Here is a 14,657-nt window from a genome sequence, read left to right on the forward strand (position 1 = left end):
CCCCTCTCAGCCAGCGCCTGCCCATTAGGAGACCGAGGGGCTCCTAATGGGCATGCGCAAGCCAGTGCAAACACAAGTGCGCATGACTGGGCACGGGTGAAAATTCGCCCTCCGTCCCCACTCATGCGCACTTGTGCTGCTGCCTGTTGCCCGGCCCCTGGTCTGACAATCATGTTAGTCAACATGACGCCGGACCGCCCACCCCCTTCAGACTCTGAAGGGGTGGCGGTCCGACGTCATGCTGACTGACATGATTGTCAGTTGGTTCTCCCTCGGCTTCTTGAGTTTACTTAAGTTTGGAAACGCCGATGGAGCTACGGGCGGGGGGGCTACGCCCCAACGCCCCCAATGCACGCACCGCCACTGTTGCGATAGCGTGCTCCAAAATGCACCACCGACTGCATACCACACTTCTGCTGAATGGGCATGAGTCATTTCCAAACAAACCCGGTATTTGTAAAGAGCGAACCAATCACCCTTGAGGGACTCAAGGTGCTGGGGGCCGTCGGGAAGATTAAGTGAGCTATTGCCCAGAGTCACATGGTGCTGGGCTGAGCTGCCGCCGGAGCTGGGGATCGAACCATGAGCCCCGTGCTCTGGAGTCAGCCGCCCTGGCCACTGCACCACACCTCTCCCTTGAATGCAACAAGTCAGTGGTGCTGGAACAATTTTCAGAGGGTACTACCATCAGTGTTACATCACTAAAGTCTTAGAGATTGCGAAAAATCCGGTCGTCGCACATCATTCCAGACATAGAAAATATTCACCATGTTCCGTTCTGTCAAGAAACTTCTGCAGGGCTCATTTCCCAGCTCAAAATTCTTTGATAAAGTATTGTTCAGAACTGATATCCTTCGGATTTGATAGTACACTAGCAGTATTCGCTTGAGTGACAAAAGGTACTACATGGAGCATACTCTGTCTTAACCTTGGTACGATACCCTTCCCCACTACTACTAATAAACAATCTAATACTAACAAAATAGAATCAGTTTTGAACAATTTGAAAATAATTTTTGCCTGGCATATTAACCCTGAAAATGTTTCTCAGTGAAACAAAACCCATTGAATATTTTCTATTTCTGGAATGATGAGTAAAGAATGAATAACGGATTGGAACTGCAGCAACAATCTCTGATTAATTTATACTGACTGACTTATATTTATATATATATATATATATATATATATATATATATATATATATATATATATATATATATATATATATATATATATGTCACGTGTTATATTTTCTGAGTGCACACTATTGGTTTATGGTTTGTATCTACTACAAACCTCAGCCTGGCTGCACAAGTAGCGGGATCTGTTATTAGCTGTTCCCTTCGTGTTCCCACCTGATTTCTGTACATTAAAGAGTGGATACAGGAGGCAGTACTCACTTTTGAAGCCTAGCTACCATTGTCCATCTTTTGATGCACGTTGCACCGCACTGCTACATGAGTTATCTACTGCATGATCAGGAGGGGCTCTGCTATCAAGTGGTCCAGGAAAGCTCTGGCCGAACCCTCACCAAACTCGCTACCGGCAGACATAAAGACCAGTCCAACTTTATTATCTTTCAGAAAGTCGCTTAAAACTTGGCTCTTCGCCAACTAAAGTTCTCATTATAGTGTTCATCGGCAGCCTTTTGTTCTCTCTGGCATCAGCACCTAGACGCCCTCGGGTATTCGAGCGCTATACAAATTTTCAAATCAAATCACACTGTTTCTAGTCATCATGGCACCTGGGTGAATCATTCCACGCTGGCTGAGAATGGCATAGGCTCAGGCCGGTGGATGGACTCTGCGCCTTGTCAAGTCACGAGTTTGCTGTAACACTAAGACAGTCATTACGGAAATATTACATTTCTACTGCTACTTCTCACCTCTGCTGAAGAGTCAGTTTCCGTGTACATTTACTGACTTGATACGGCACAAAACGAGGCACCAGATCAGGACCCAGTTTTAGGTAAGCCCCTCTGTTGCTTCCTTCTTCATAGTAGTTGGAGGCAGAGAAAATTGTGACAACCTGTGTTTTAAGAAGAAAAAACATATATTCATTACATATTACATATTATTCTGAGTACAGTCTTAGCTAGGAGGAGTAACAGGGAACACTGCAAAATGTGTATTTATGAATACATTTAAAAGTTCTTAATAATTTTCTATATTCTTATATATTCTTAATTTTTATAAACATTTAGGGCCTGATTACGAGTTTGGGAGTCCTGGAGTGGGTTGCCACGGCGCCGCCCTACTCCAAGACCGCCAAAGCCGTCCGCACACCGTCCGCCGGATTATGAGTTAAAATTACGCAGGCGCTCCTGCAGTGGCTGGCCCACAGCACTGCCTTTTAAAGGCTCATAGGCGAGGCTTAGAAAGGCAGCGCCGTAGGCCAGCCACAATGCGTTCCGGAACTGCATGGACTGCAGAGTCCATGCTGTCCTGGAACTGGGGGAGCAGAAAGACAAGCGGGCACACCATGTGACCCCCTGCATGCACCCCCACGCACGGGCCAGCTGTGGCCCTGTAGGCCCCCTTTCTTTCCTCAGCACTAGCAGTATGATGGTGGAAGACCCTCCATGACACCACTGGCAAAGAGGAAAGTCGTAATATGCTGTCAGTGCCTCAGAGCACCAGCAAGCATATTGCAGCCCTCAGACCACTGTGGGACTTCCAAGGCATGCGGTTCCCTCGCGGTTGCAGTGGTCTTGTGGCGGTCCGACCGCCGCAGCTGTAATACTGCGGGTGATCGGCAGTGCAGTGGTTGTTGGTCCGCCACTGCAACTACGGCGGTCCTATGGATTGCCGTAGTAGTAATTTGGTCCTTAGTGGTCTTCAAAAAATATATGGTAGACACACCCATACTGGATAGCTGGCAATTATTCTGTCTTCAATTCATCTCTTTTCTGGTATAATTTACATTCAGATCTATGACCATAACTTTGTAGTGCTGGTAAAGCTGACCTTGATCTCAATAATCCTGCAGTGAAAAGAATACTTACTGAAATGTGCAAAAGAAAGATGAAGAGAAGCATTAGTCCATGGCTCAAATACATCTAGATTGTGCATGATAGCTTCCCATGGAATTAATCTCCATCAGCATTGGGATCAGTCTTCCAGGGCTGCGTTTACTTTCATTTTTATTAGGTGTGTATTCTTTTGAAGCCAAATACTTTTATAGAGTTAAAGCATGATAGCCAAATATTTTTGTTTGTTTGTCGCTCTATGGGTAATCCTGGTTTGTGATTTTGATTTCACCTATTTACAAAAGCCACACAAGAAATTCAAGAAAGTATTGATGTCTGGGGTTCAATTTTCTAATAGTGGAGTCTAAGATTTTTCTGTTGGGAAAGCCCTACACTTCCAGTATTCAAAGAACAGCTTTGAAAATGATACATACAGAATCTCAGAATCTGCTCACTCTTGTTCTCAATCAATCAATTGGGATTTACTGATCACCTGATAGGATATCCAGGTGTTTGTAGGCCCTGGAGGCTTATTCGAACAGGCAGGTCTTGAAGGCGATTCGGAATTCCGGAAGTGAGGGGATGGTCCGGAAGAGAGTGGGGAGGCTGTTCTGGGTCTTTGCTGCAATGTGGTCGAAGGAACGTCCTTCACTTCTGCTTTGGTAGATGCGGGGAGTATGAGCAAATGAAAGGGAGGCAGAGCATAATCTTCTCGATGGATAGTGGAGGTTCAGGTGGTGATTACTGTAAGCAGGTCCTTGGTTGTGTAGAGCCTTGTGTGGGTGGGTCAGAAGCTTGAATTGGTATCTCTTCTGTGAGGGGAGCCAGTAGAGTTTCCTGAGGTGGGGTGTGATGTGAGTTAGTCGGGGAAGGCCGAGGATGAGTCTGGCTGCGGTGTTCTGTATGGTTTGAAGTCCCTGTAGAAGGTGTGTGGCGATTCCTACATAGACGGCATTGCCGTAGTCCAGTTGGCTGGTGATGAGGGCTTGTGTCACGGTGAGACTTGTGTGTAGGGTTAGCCTCTTGAAGATCTTACATAGCATGCGCAGAGTAAAGAAGCAGGTGGAGGAGATGGCAGTGATCTGTGAATTCGCAGTGACTTTTTTGTCAATGATGATTCTGAGGTGTTTGGCGTGTTTGGAGGGATCAGGACTTCCGTCTTGTCTGTGTTCAGCTGCAGGCAGGCATTCTTCATCAGTCGGCGTTGTTGTCATGCATCTGTGGAAATTGGTTCAGGTGGTAGTGGAGTTGTCAGTGAGTGAGAGGATGAGTTGGATGTCGTCTGGGTAGGAAATTATGTTTAGACCGTGAGATCTGATGTTAGACAGCGGGGTCCTATATGCATTGAAGAGCGTGGGGGACATCCAGGTGATCTCCTTGGGTTCAGAGGTGAAAGGTGTGAGATGGATCCTCTGGTTTCTTCTGGTGAGGAAGGAGGTGATTCATCCGAGCATGTCCCCTTGAATGCCAATGTGGTGTAGTCTTTCAATGAGTGTGTTGTGGGATACGGTGTCAAAAGCTGCCAAGAGGTCATGGAGGATCAAAGTTGCTGTTCCTCCTCTGTCGAGGAGGGTTTGGATGTCGTCAGTGGCTGTGATCATGGAGGTTTTAGTGCTGTGATTGCTGCTGAAGCTGGATTGGGAGGCGTCGAGTGGCTGGTTCTGCTCCAGGTGTGTCATGAGTTGATTATGGATGATCATTTCAAGTGCCTTTGCTGGGAAAGGAAGCAGGGAGATTAGCCGGTAGTTTTTGAGTTTGCTGGTGTTGCAGGAGGGTTTTTTGAGTAGTGGTCTGACTTCGATGTGTTTCCAGGCATCAGGAAATGTTGCGGTGGTGAGTAGGGTGGTGAGTTCTTGGTCGACCCTTTGGTTTCCGAGGTTGAAGATGCGGTGCGGGCATGGGTCTGTGGGAGCTCCTGAGTAGATGGATTTCATGGTGGAAGTGGTGTCCTGGGTGGAGAGGATGTTCCAGGTGGTTAGTGAGTGTTTCGTGTCAGTCATGGTGGTGGCGCATCTGTCAAGGAAGTCCGTAGGTTTGCGTTGGGGCTCGAAGATTTTGTATATGGTTGAGATCTTGTTGAAGAAGAAGTGGGTGAGGTTGTCCCACAGCTACTATGAGGGGGTGATGTTGTTTTCTCTGGCAGCCGGGTTGGAGAATTTCTTAATGATGTTGAAAACTTATTTGCAGTTGTTGGCGCTTGTTTCAATGTGCGGCAAGGGCTGTCTTCTTTGTTGCCCTCAGCAGGTGGTGGTAGAGATTGAGAGAGGTCTTGAAGGTTGCTGTCAAAGAACCTCCTTGCGGGAGACCCGTTGGGCATTGCAGCGCCGGGCCGACGAGCAGCACGCCCTATGATGAAGCATGACACACTTTTGTGATGGCTCTTGCTCCTAAGCAATCAGACTCCCAAAGCTGATTCCTCAGTTCATAACCAACCGCACACTCCGTATCTTTCTTCAAAAGGAACTGCATACCCCTTTCTTGTGCGGATTTAGATACGTTAGCCTGTTTTCCCATTATATGTTTCAAACCTACCCTTAGTTCACCAATTTTGATTCAGGATGTTCTAATCCATGCTCTGACCAAGCACAGTCAATCCTATGACCTTTCAGCCATAAACCTGAGGTAAACTCTTGCAGTTGAATGAAATATCGAGCAGTCAAAGTGCCAAACTGCTGATCAGTATAAAAAGATGCAATGCGAGAAATGAAAATAAGCCTAAACCTTTTCAAGCATCCATCAAACATCTTCTCAACAGAGTGTTTATGTTGGGAAGATTAGGCATCGATAGGTATAAAGGCTCCAATGCACTCCCGTTTGGTGCTGCGAGTTATACTTTAAGCCAGAATTGTGTGTGTTAGTCACTTGAAGTTCAAAGGAATTGTCACTGGTTGAACATCATCTAAAACAGACTGCGGATTAAATAGTGTGAGTTTTAGAAACGTTTAGGCACTGCTAGATAAAGACTTAAATGCAAACAAAGCCTGAAGTACAAAGAGACAGCAAGAATGTGGAAGTTACATGGAACTGCGAATAGTGTTTTCAGTCGAGGTCATGATTAGTAGTTGAATTTAGCAATTGTTGTCTCCTGAATACTAAGTCCAGCTTCATTCAGAATGTGAAATCTTTGTGCACATGTACCAACATTTTAGACTGCATTGGTTTAAGTAGCAATCCAAATCAGATGTAATTGTCTTTGAAATGGGTTAATAAACTGCACAAAGTGGAGTTGAAGCAATCTAATCACAGAAATCCCTTTCTAGGTTTGTACTGCATGGAAAGAGAAGGTAGGTATGAAAACAGCTCCAGCTGCTCTTGAGACCTGAGACTAGGCAAACATGAATGCCCGGGAGATCGACCTATCGCCACCTTCCAGCTGGTAGTTGGTATCCACTCCATCACAGAAAATGTTTTGCAGTGTTCTTCTAAAGTTACTGCTGCTGGACAGCATTTCATCAGCCAAGGTGAGATGAAGTCAGAGCTGGGATGCAATGATGCGATAGCTGACTGACCAGTGAGACAAAGGCCTTTTCTGCGTCACTTGTTTCAAATTGTCAATTCTAGTTTTCCACATCTCAATTAACTCAATGTATCATTTTGCATGCTGCTATGGAGCTACACATTCATAGGTCGGGGGAGAGCCCTAGCTGCTTAATCCCACCAGTCATTTCTCAATTCTGGAATGAGTTATAAGATGGATCGTCTATATCTTGGTCTGACACTTGCTGTGTTGACAAATGGTACACAAGGGAGTAGGACGCCAGGAATTGTGTCCAGAAACCAAGAAGCCACCAGGCCCAATTCATAAGCAAAAATAGAGGAGATGGAAATTAAAGGAAACACATTCACATCCAGTTAGAGAAGATTACACAGGCCATGAGAGACATCAGAAATGTCTTTTAACATGGTGGACTTTCATGAACAGCTCATTAAAGCATAAATAAACATGAGCTCAGAGGAACATTTGCTCCTAATAGACCACTCTTAAAATGCTGCTCATAAGTGTGTGTGAGATGCTGAGCTGATATACTAGGCTCTCCACAACAATACAATACATTTTACAAACATAATAAGTTCTAAGGGGAATTCTCCTACCTTCCCATCATGACATAGCTCATAACCTTCCTGTTTGCACTCATGAGACCTGATGAGCATCTTCAGATTGTGCTTGTCAAGTATTTTTGCTGTAACATCTGGCCCAAAGTAGCAACCCCCTCCTCGAAAGCTTTTTGGTGAGCAGCCATTTTGGTTTCTCGGATCACTCCAAAGGATATCTATCACCTAGAGAGAGAACATTGTCTCCTGTTATCATAGGAAGAGAAACAGTAAGCAAAATATCTTTCAGCAGAACAGACTTCCTACGAAACAGTATGTATCTCACTTGTGCTGTGTATGATGCTTATTGTGTTAAGAAATGGCCATGGTTGGTGCTTAAATGGAATGGATACTGGAACCTGATTGGATTGTGGTTAGATCGACAAAGTCCTGATTTTAAAAATGTCAGCAAACTTCCTGTGTACATTGGAAATGGGATGCTCACAAATGAATGGCCCATTTTTAAAGGGGAATCACTTTTTTAAACTTTGGTCTCCTAAAACGTTTGAGCCTAAATTTTAAAGAATGTAAACAAATTACTTCAGAGGTGGATAGAGAAGCAGAGAAATCGAGATGCATGGGTCTTTAATGGATATGTTTGAAAAGCTTAACAGTGCAGAGATAATCAATGAAGAATACAGGGTTGCCAAACATGTATGTGTATAACAATAGACGAAACAAAGATTTAAGTCAAACCACTTTAAAGTGTCTGAAATGTGAATGAATCAATGAATGACTAAATCATTTTATTGTACATGATTAATTAAAATCATTACAAAAAAGGAAACCCTATAAATAAAAATAACACGTTTAATTCAAAATTTACAGCTCTGCTTCTATGGTTCGTATTATATCAATGTTAAAACCAATCTTGGCAAGACTTTGCATATTATTATTAGAGTGTTTCTACTGTCTTTTGATTCTTCATTGAAAAAAGAATGGAGGTAATAAAGTTCTCCAAGCTACCTTGGTTGATTCTAGGCTTCAAAAGTTTACAACATTATATTGAAAAATGTCCCATATCTTGCCATGGCCGTTATGTCTGATGTGTTAAATAATGCATCTTTGCAGGTGTGTACTCCATGCAATAAAAACAATGGGGCTTATTTATAAGCCCTTGCGTCACTTTTGCGCCGCCGGTGCGTCACTTTTTGTGACGCACTAGCAGCGTGAAAGATGCACCATGATGCGTCATATTTACAAAGTGACGCATCTAGGTAGATGCGTCACTTTGTAAACCCCTGCGCCACACTATACCTGCGTCAGGTATAATGTATGCAGGGTGGGCGTTCCGACGCAAGTAAGCCACGTAGAAGTGACGCAGTGAAATCTACGAGATTTCATTGCGCCACTTCTAGGAGGCAAATGCGTCAATATCTTACGCCTGCCTCACAGCAGGCGTAAGACTGACGCAGGCCCTTTCACATGGGGCTTGCCCCATGTGAAAGGACACATTTCTGGAGTTGCATCACTTTTATGACACACCTCAGCAATGCGTCACTTTTGCGCCAAAAGATCCGTCAGAAATTCTGACGCATCTGTCACTCCTTGCGACATCATGCGTCATATTGTAAATATGATGCATCATTGGTGTCGCAAGGAGGGCGCAATGAAAAGTGACGCATTGTTGTTTTCACGCAGCGATGCGTCACTTTTCATAAATGAGGCCCTCAGGTTTTAATAGAGTGCGGCGGGTGAATCCGAAGTCCGGACAGCATAATAGTAAATGTGTGAACTATTCTTTATTGTATGTGCAAAATCTGCAGTTTGGGTTAATGCTGGGTCTATTGTTCCAGTTTGTAGCAATTCATCATCTGGTGATCCAAAAATCCTGGCACGCATTTTCAGATAGTGCTGCGTGTGAGGGGATTCATAGGATGGTAGAAATCTCTTTGTGTTTGTTAGATGTACTGGAATTCGCAATAGCTTGTTTTTATATTATTTCTTTTAGGGCAATAAACGAAAGGCTGCTTGTTCATAGAAAGTCTAAACTCAGTCCTGAGTCTGTGCTGACTTTGTTCAACTACCTTCCTAATCGTTGTCTGGGACGTTAAAAATCTCTTGTAATGCCATCTTTAATGACCCCTCCTAAGCATGTATAATATGACAGTAATATCCGAGAAACTGTGCCTTGCAGGCTAGATCTTGTTTTTGCAATCCAAGGGGCATATTAACAACGGACAGCGATAATTATCGCTGGTCGTGCTTAGCGATAATTATATTATCGCAGGCTATCTCCTGTATTTATCGCCCTGGTAGCTCGTTATTAACAACGCGTTACTCCAGGGCGATAAAAATTCCAGAGATAGCGAGGTTATCGCCCTTTTGCAGGGAACATCACTGGTTTTCCAGCGATGTTCCCTGCAAAAGGGCAATAACCTTGCTGATACGACCCACAGGGTCGTATCAGCATAATCCGCCCCCTGTGTTAGGGATGGCTAAGTCAGGAGTTTAGCAGACGTTAGGTTTTGGCGAAAACTGACGTTTTCACCAAAATCTAATGTGTGCTAAAATCATGTGGGCTGCCTTGTAAATATCGCAATGTAAACATCAGCGATATTTGCAAGGTAGTCCATCTTGGGTATGCCCAGTAACGCCCAGTTTGCATCTCATTGGAGATGCAAAGTGAGGCGTTGGGAAAAAGGGTGCTAACATGCGATTATGCATGTTAGCACCCTCTTGTAAATAGGGCGCTGGTTTTATCAGCCAAAAAAGCGGCGATAAAGCCCTTGTAAATATGCCCCCAAATTCTGTGCTCGTCAGATGCATTATGGTACCTGAAATGCTCATCTATAAGCAATGCACTGCGTCTTGTCCAGTAACGCTGCCATTTTCAATGGGAACGCTTGCAGCCTGTAACAAATAGTTGGCATCAGTTTGACTAATATCACTCTTATTATAGCTTCAGCTGTTGAGCTATGTAGCTTTGTGTTTAGTTGTCATATATTGCGAATATAAGGTTGCAAGCTTTTTTTCCCAATATGCTCAGATGGAGTTGAGGTTTCCTTCATTCCCAGTTAGTTATAAGACGTGGTGCAGTTGATCTCCACAAGGTCTAATTTCCACACTCTTTTTGCTTTCCCCTTTAGTTTCCCGAATATCATCACTTTTGTTTCACTAGCGTTTGCCCCAATTTGTTGCTCGCGTTGTATTAATGCAACTCATCGAGAGACCATTGTAAGCTTATTTTTGTGTGATCTAAAATTGCTAGATCGTGTGCGTATTGTAGGAACAGGATCTTATATCACCCTATTCTGAGCAGGAATTACTTGGCCCTCTTTTGCATTGTCCTTAGATCAGCAGTGTATATTTTAAACAGCAGGGGGGCGAGAAACCAGCTCAGTTGTATCCCCGTGTTTGTGGCAATTTTTGTGGCGGTCTTAATACCTTGGCCCAATTTAACTCACACTCAGGTGTCTGTGTAGAGTGACATAATTGCTTTAAGCAGATTTTAGGGAATTCCCCACTCATCCAGGTACTTCCATAGTATTTGGTTGTCCACCCCATCAAATGCTGTTGAATAATCCACAAAGCAGACGTAAAGTGGACCCTGAAAATATATTTTTGCACAGGAAGCCAGGTATGATAGGGCAACAATAATATTTAGAGTCGAGGCTTTTTGTCTGATTCCAGTTTGGTAATAAGGAATCACGTTTTCTTTCTCTCCACAGCTTTCTAGATCTTTTAGAATGATACTTGCTTATGCCTTGGCCTCTACTTCAATTAAGGATATAAGATTGTAATTTACAGGGTCCTGTATGTTCCCTTTCTTGTGGATCAGATGCAGAAGGGATCCACGCCTTGATTCTCGCACCTGGGCATATATGCAGGAGGCTTGATAGAATGGTGTCAGATAATGTCCTTATTGACTAAGTATCCTGGCTGGTCGCCCCGTTGACTCCTATTAACTTTAGCACGTCTAACCATTTTTTTTTATTTATTAAGCTCTCCAAGGGTTCTGCTGACTCCAGCCAGTTGTTGGGAGTTGTTGGCCGTCCTTATGGCTTCTGTTACAGTTTTTTCTGCAGTGGGCATGTCTCTTATATGAGAAACAAAGTCCTGGGCACTCGTTATGAGGATATCGCACTAGAAATGTGTCGTATAGTACCAATTCCAGTGGTTGGCACCAGAGTGTTCGTTTAAAAGTATTATTTAGAGCAACTACAAAGAAACAACCAGCCGACAGGTGTTTCGTCACAAATGGAAGATTTTCCCGTGACTCTTCAGGGCTATGTGGCTATGTCAAGGACCGGTGCGGTCACTGGGCCGAATAGGGATCAGATATGGCCTCCGTATTTAGATGGAAAATGTGGTACATGAAGGTGAACTTGCAGTGGGGGAGCCTCTGGATGAGAGGCAATGGAAATCGTTTGGCCCCAGTGTCTCACTGTCCTGCTACTCGTGATTCGGAGTTGGCCGGCATACCCGCCACCAGCCCACCCCAGACACTGGACATCTTTTATATAATCCCTCCATGCTCTTTCTACACTCCACGGCACACCCGCTTTTGATCCATCCTCCACATCTTGCGGAGCTTCCATTTCTACCAAGGAGTGTTGCACCCCCGATGTGCACACCTCCTCTCTCCCAAGTTGCAGCCCGACATCAAGAGAGCTCCCTCTAGGCACGTTTTGATCCATTGCCTCGCATCCAGAGGCTCCCCCACTGCAAGTTCACCTTCATGTACCACATTTTCCATCTAAATAATAAAGAAATTAAAATGTATTTAATTCCCACCCTTTACCCCTTTAAAGTAAAAACAACACACACAAAAATACAAAATTACTCAAAATAAATATCAAATAATTAACATTAACAACTATATATTATATATATACCCTTTCCTCCTATAAGCACCACAACCCACACCTAAAATTAATTACACAATTACCATAATTATTTACCAATAAATTAATTAAAATTAATTAACATCAAATTATTAATTCATCAATTAAAAATAATTTACACTCCACCCTTTCCACGTATAAACACCACAACATACACCTAAAATTAATTACACAATTACCATATTTAATTACCAATGAATTAATTAAAATTAATTAACCACAAATTATTAATTAATTAACAATAAATTACTTTACACATTTAACACTATAACATCTCAATTAAACAAATATTAATCAATAAAAAATAATCAATACATTTAATATAATTAAATGACTTCCCACCCTATGCCCCTATAAACCCACAACCCACTTCGGAACTAAAAACGCAAAAGTAAAAAAGAAATTAATAACTACTAACAATTTAACAAATACATTAAAAATACAAACAATTCTTATACAAAAAAACATACAACACCTAGATATGAAATATATCCTAAAATACATAACATTAACAAAAAAATCAATATTTTTAACAACTTTATTTTCGCAAACGATATTAAACACTTAGATATTTTTAAAATCGATATTACTTACCTTAAGTCGATATTCTTGACCACAATATTCTTGCTGTCGACATTTCTGAACCACAATATTAATGACTTGATATTTGTGAAACTCAATATTTTTTACTCGATGTTCTGGCTCTACACCAAATTTCGGGCATGCCTGACGGTCTTCCGTACTTATTTATTTTTTTCTGCTGTATCATACATTTCCTGGTATCCATCTATGGACAGTGAACATTTGCTGGACGTATCTTGAATGCTGAGTACATCCCCAGTCTTTAGGAATTCTATGGAATCCTTTTGCTGGATGATTTGTTTAAGCCATAGTCCAATCCCTAGGAGTCAGTAGATTGGACAACGGCACCGCCTTATAAGTGTGGATGGCCGACTACCTTTTCACCCAGTTGCAGGTGATACAAAATATGGCTGCAAAGCTAATATGCAAAAAAGACAGGTACAGCTCTGCCTCAGCCTGCCTAAAAACCCCTTCAATGGCTTCCTATCCGAAAAAGGGCAAAATTCAAACTTTTCTGCCATGTGCACAGAGCCCTTCATAACTCTGGCCCTATGATTCTTTGTGGCAAATTTGAGTTCTATACACCTTCAAGAAATCTGAGATCTCCTAATCTAGCCCTAGCCAAAGTCAGGTGCATAAAAAAAGTCAGAGCCGGAAGCCGATCATTCACCCATCTTGCTGCAGCTTATTGGAATCAGCTACCTCTGGACCTCCGCCTCACAAATGACTACCTTAGGTGCAGAAAGAAGCTTAAGACTGGACTCTTGGAGGAGCCAAGATGGCGACCGGGACGGCAGCGTAGACTCCCGGCTCCGTGAACCTCTGCATCCCGCACGGATATCCTGCATGAGATCCTCAGCCTGCGCTACGCGCTCGTATTCGTGAATGAGAGTGGCAACCGACCGTGTGACTCCGAAGTTTCTGGCGGCTGTACCGCCGGAGAAATGTGCCTTTGAAATTTGCGGCCCATGCGGCCCTGGAGCCAGGACCTCGAGTGGACGCCTTGGCCGGGTGGCAGTTCAACAACAACGGCCTGTGGTGACTGGGTGGAGTCGGACCACCGGAGCGGTGCACACCTCGGCCTACATTTCGCCGTGGTCGTTCCTACCGCTAAGCGTGGCGGACCGAGTGCATGCCCGGGGTGGCAATTCTGAGATTCTCCGGTGATTGCCCCTGCCTTTGACGGTGAGCTGCCCGGACGCCACCCGTAACTCGCCCTGATTCTTGCGGGCTGCTCCCGGATTTTCGCGGGCGCTGGTCCGTGGTGGAGACGACTGTTGCCCGTGGCCACACAACGGATAATTTTTGCCTGCCCCCGGAACCCTGTTTCCAGCGACGTGGACCTTGAGGCGCTTGTCCCTGGGTCCCGGTCCCAATACGGGTCGGGCCTACCCGGCGGCCATCTTGTTATGATGAAGCCTACCATCCTGTCCACCGGGTCACAGCAGGATTGGGAGTGTGTGACTTTTGGGAGTGTGGCGGAGCGATCGCAGAGAGCTGTGCTGGGGTACGGCGACCTCCTCGAGGCTCTCGGTGCCCTTCATTCCACCTTGGTTCATGGCATCGGGGTCTTGGGGAGTAAGCTCGATGGTGTGGCATCAGCGTCGGGACAGTTGCGGCCTGCCTGTCCTCAGGTACACAGGGACTTCCCACACTGCACACAGGATGACAATGCCGCGGCCACCCCTGAGATTAGTGAACAGCTGGAAACTCCGGACAGTGTGCTTCCGTGTGATCGGCTGGCTGTGGGTCTGATCTGTTCCGGAGGTATTGGACCTGAGTGGGAGGTGGTGGCCTCGTCCCGTGCACGGCCTCTGGCGACCCAGGGAAAATTCAAGCAACAGTTGTCTACTTTGGCTGATTCCGACTTCCTGGACCTTGTGTGCAGTGCAGATCCTGGGGCAACACTGGGAAAGACGTCCCTCCACGATGCGGACTGTGTTGGTACTCAGAGACTTCCACCCCACCTGTGTGCGTCGCTTCCCGGTCGTTTTTGGACACTCCTTTACCTTGTAACATTGGACATGGCGCTGGGTCGAGGGGTATGCATGGGCAGATTTGCAAAGAGCGGTCAAGGATAAGGCTGATCCTTCAGGGGTGGTCATCTAGTAGACGGGCGGTCTCAGGGGTTGAGTGCTCTCATGGCATAGCTATTGGTATAATTG

At 44.6% G+C, this 14,657-nt stretch overlaps 1 protein-coding gene across 1 annotated transcript in view; it reads right to left on the reverse strand.

Moving 5' to 3' along the window:
• PPEF1 (protein phosphatase with EF-hand domain 1) overlaps nucleotides 1–14,657 on the reverse strand; it is a 340,599-nt gene that overhangs the window by 63,950 nt on the left and 261,992 nt on the right. The window contains 2 exon segments of the mRNA XM_085622647.1: nucleotides 1,889–2,031; nucleotides 7,064–7,249. Of these exon segments, the coding sequence (XP_085478773.1) occupies nucleotides 1,889–2,031; nucleotides 7,064–7,249 (329 nt within the window).

The sequence above is a fragment of the Triturus cristatus genome, chromosome 8 (genome assembly GCF_964204655.1).
Source record: "Triturus cristatus chromosome 8, aTriCri1.1, whole genome shotgun sequence".
In the NCBI taxonomy this organism is placed as follows: Eukaryota; Metazoa; Chordata; class Amphibia; order Caudata; family Salamandridae; genus Triturus; species Triturus cristatus.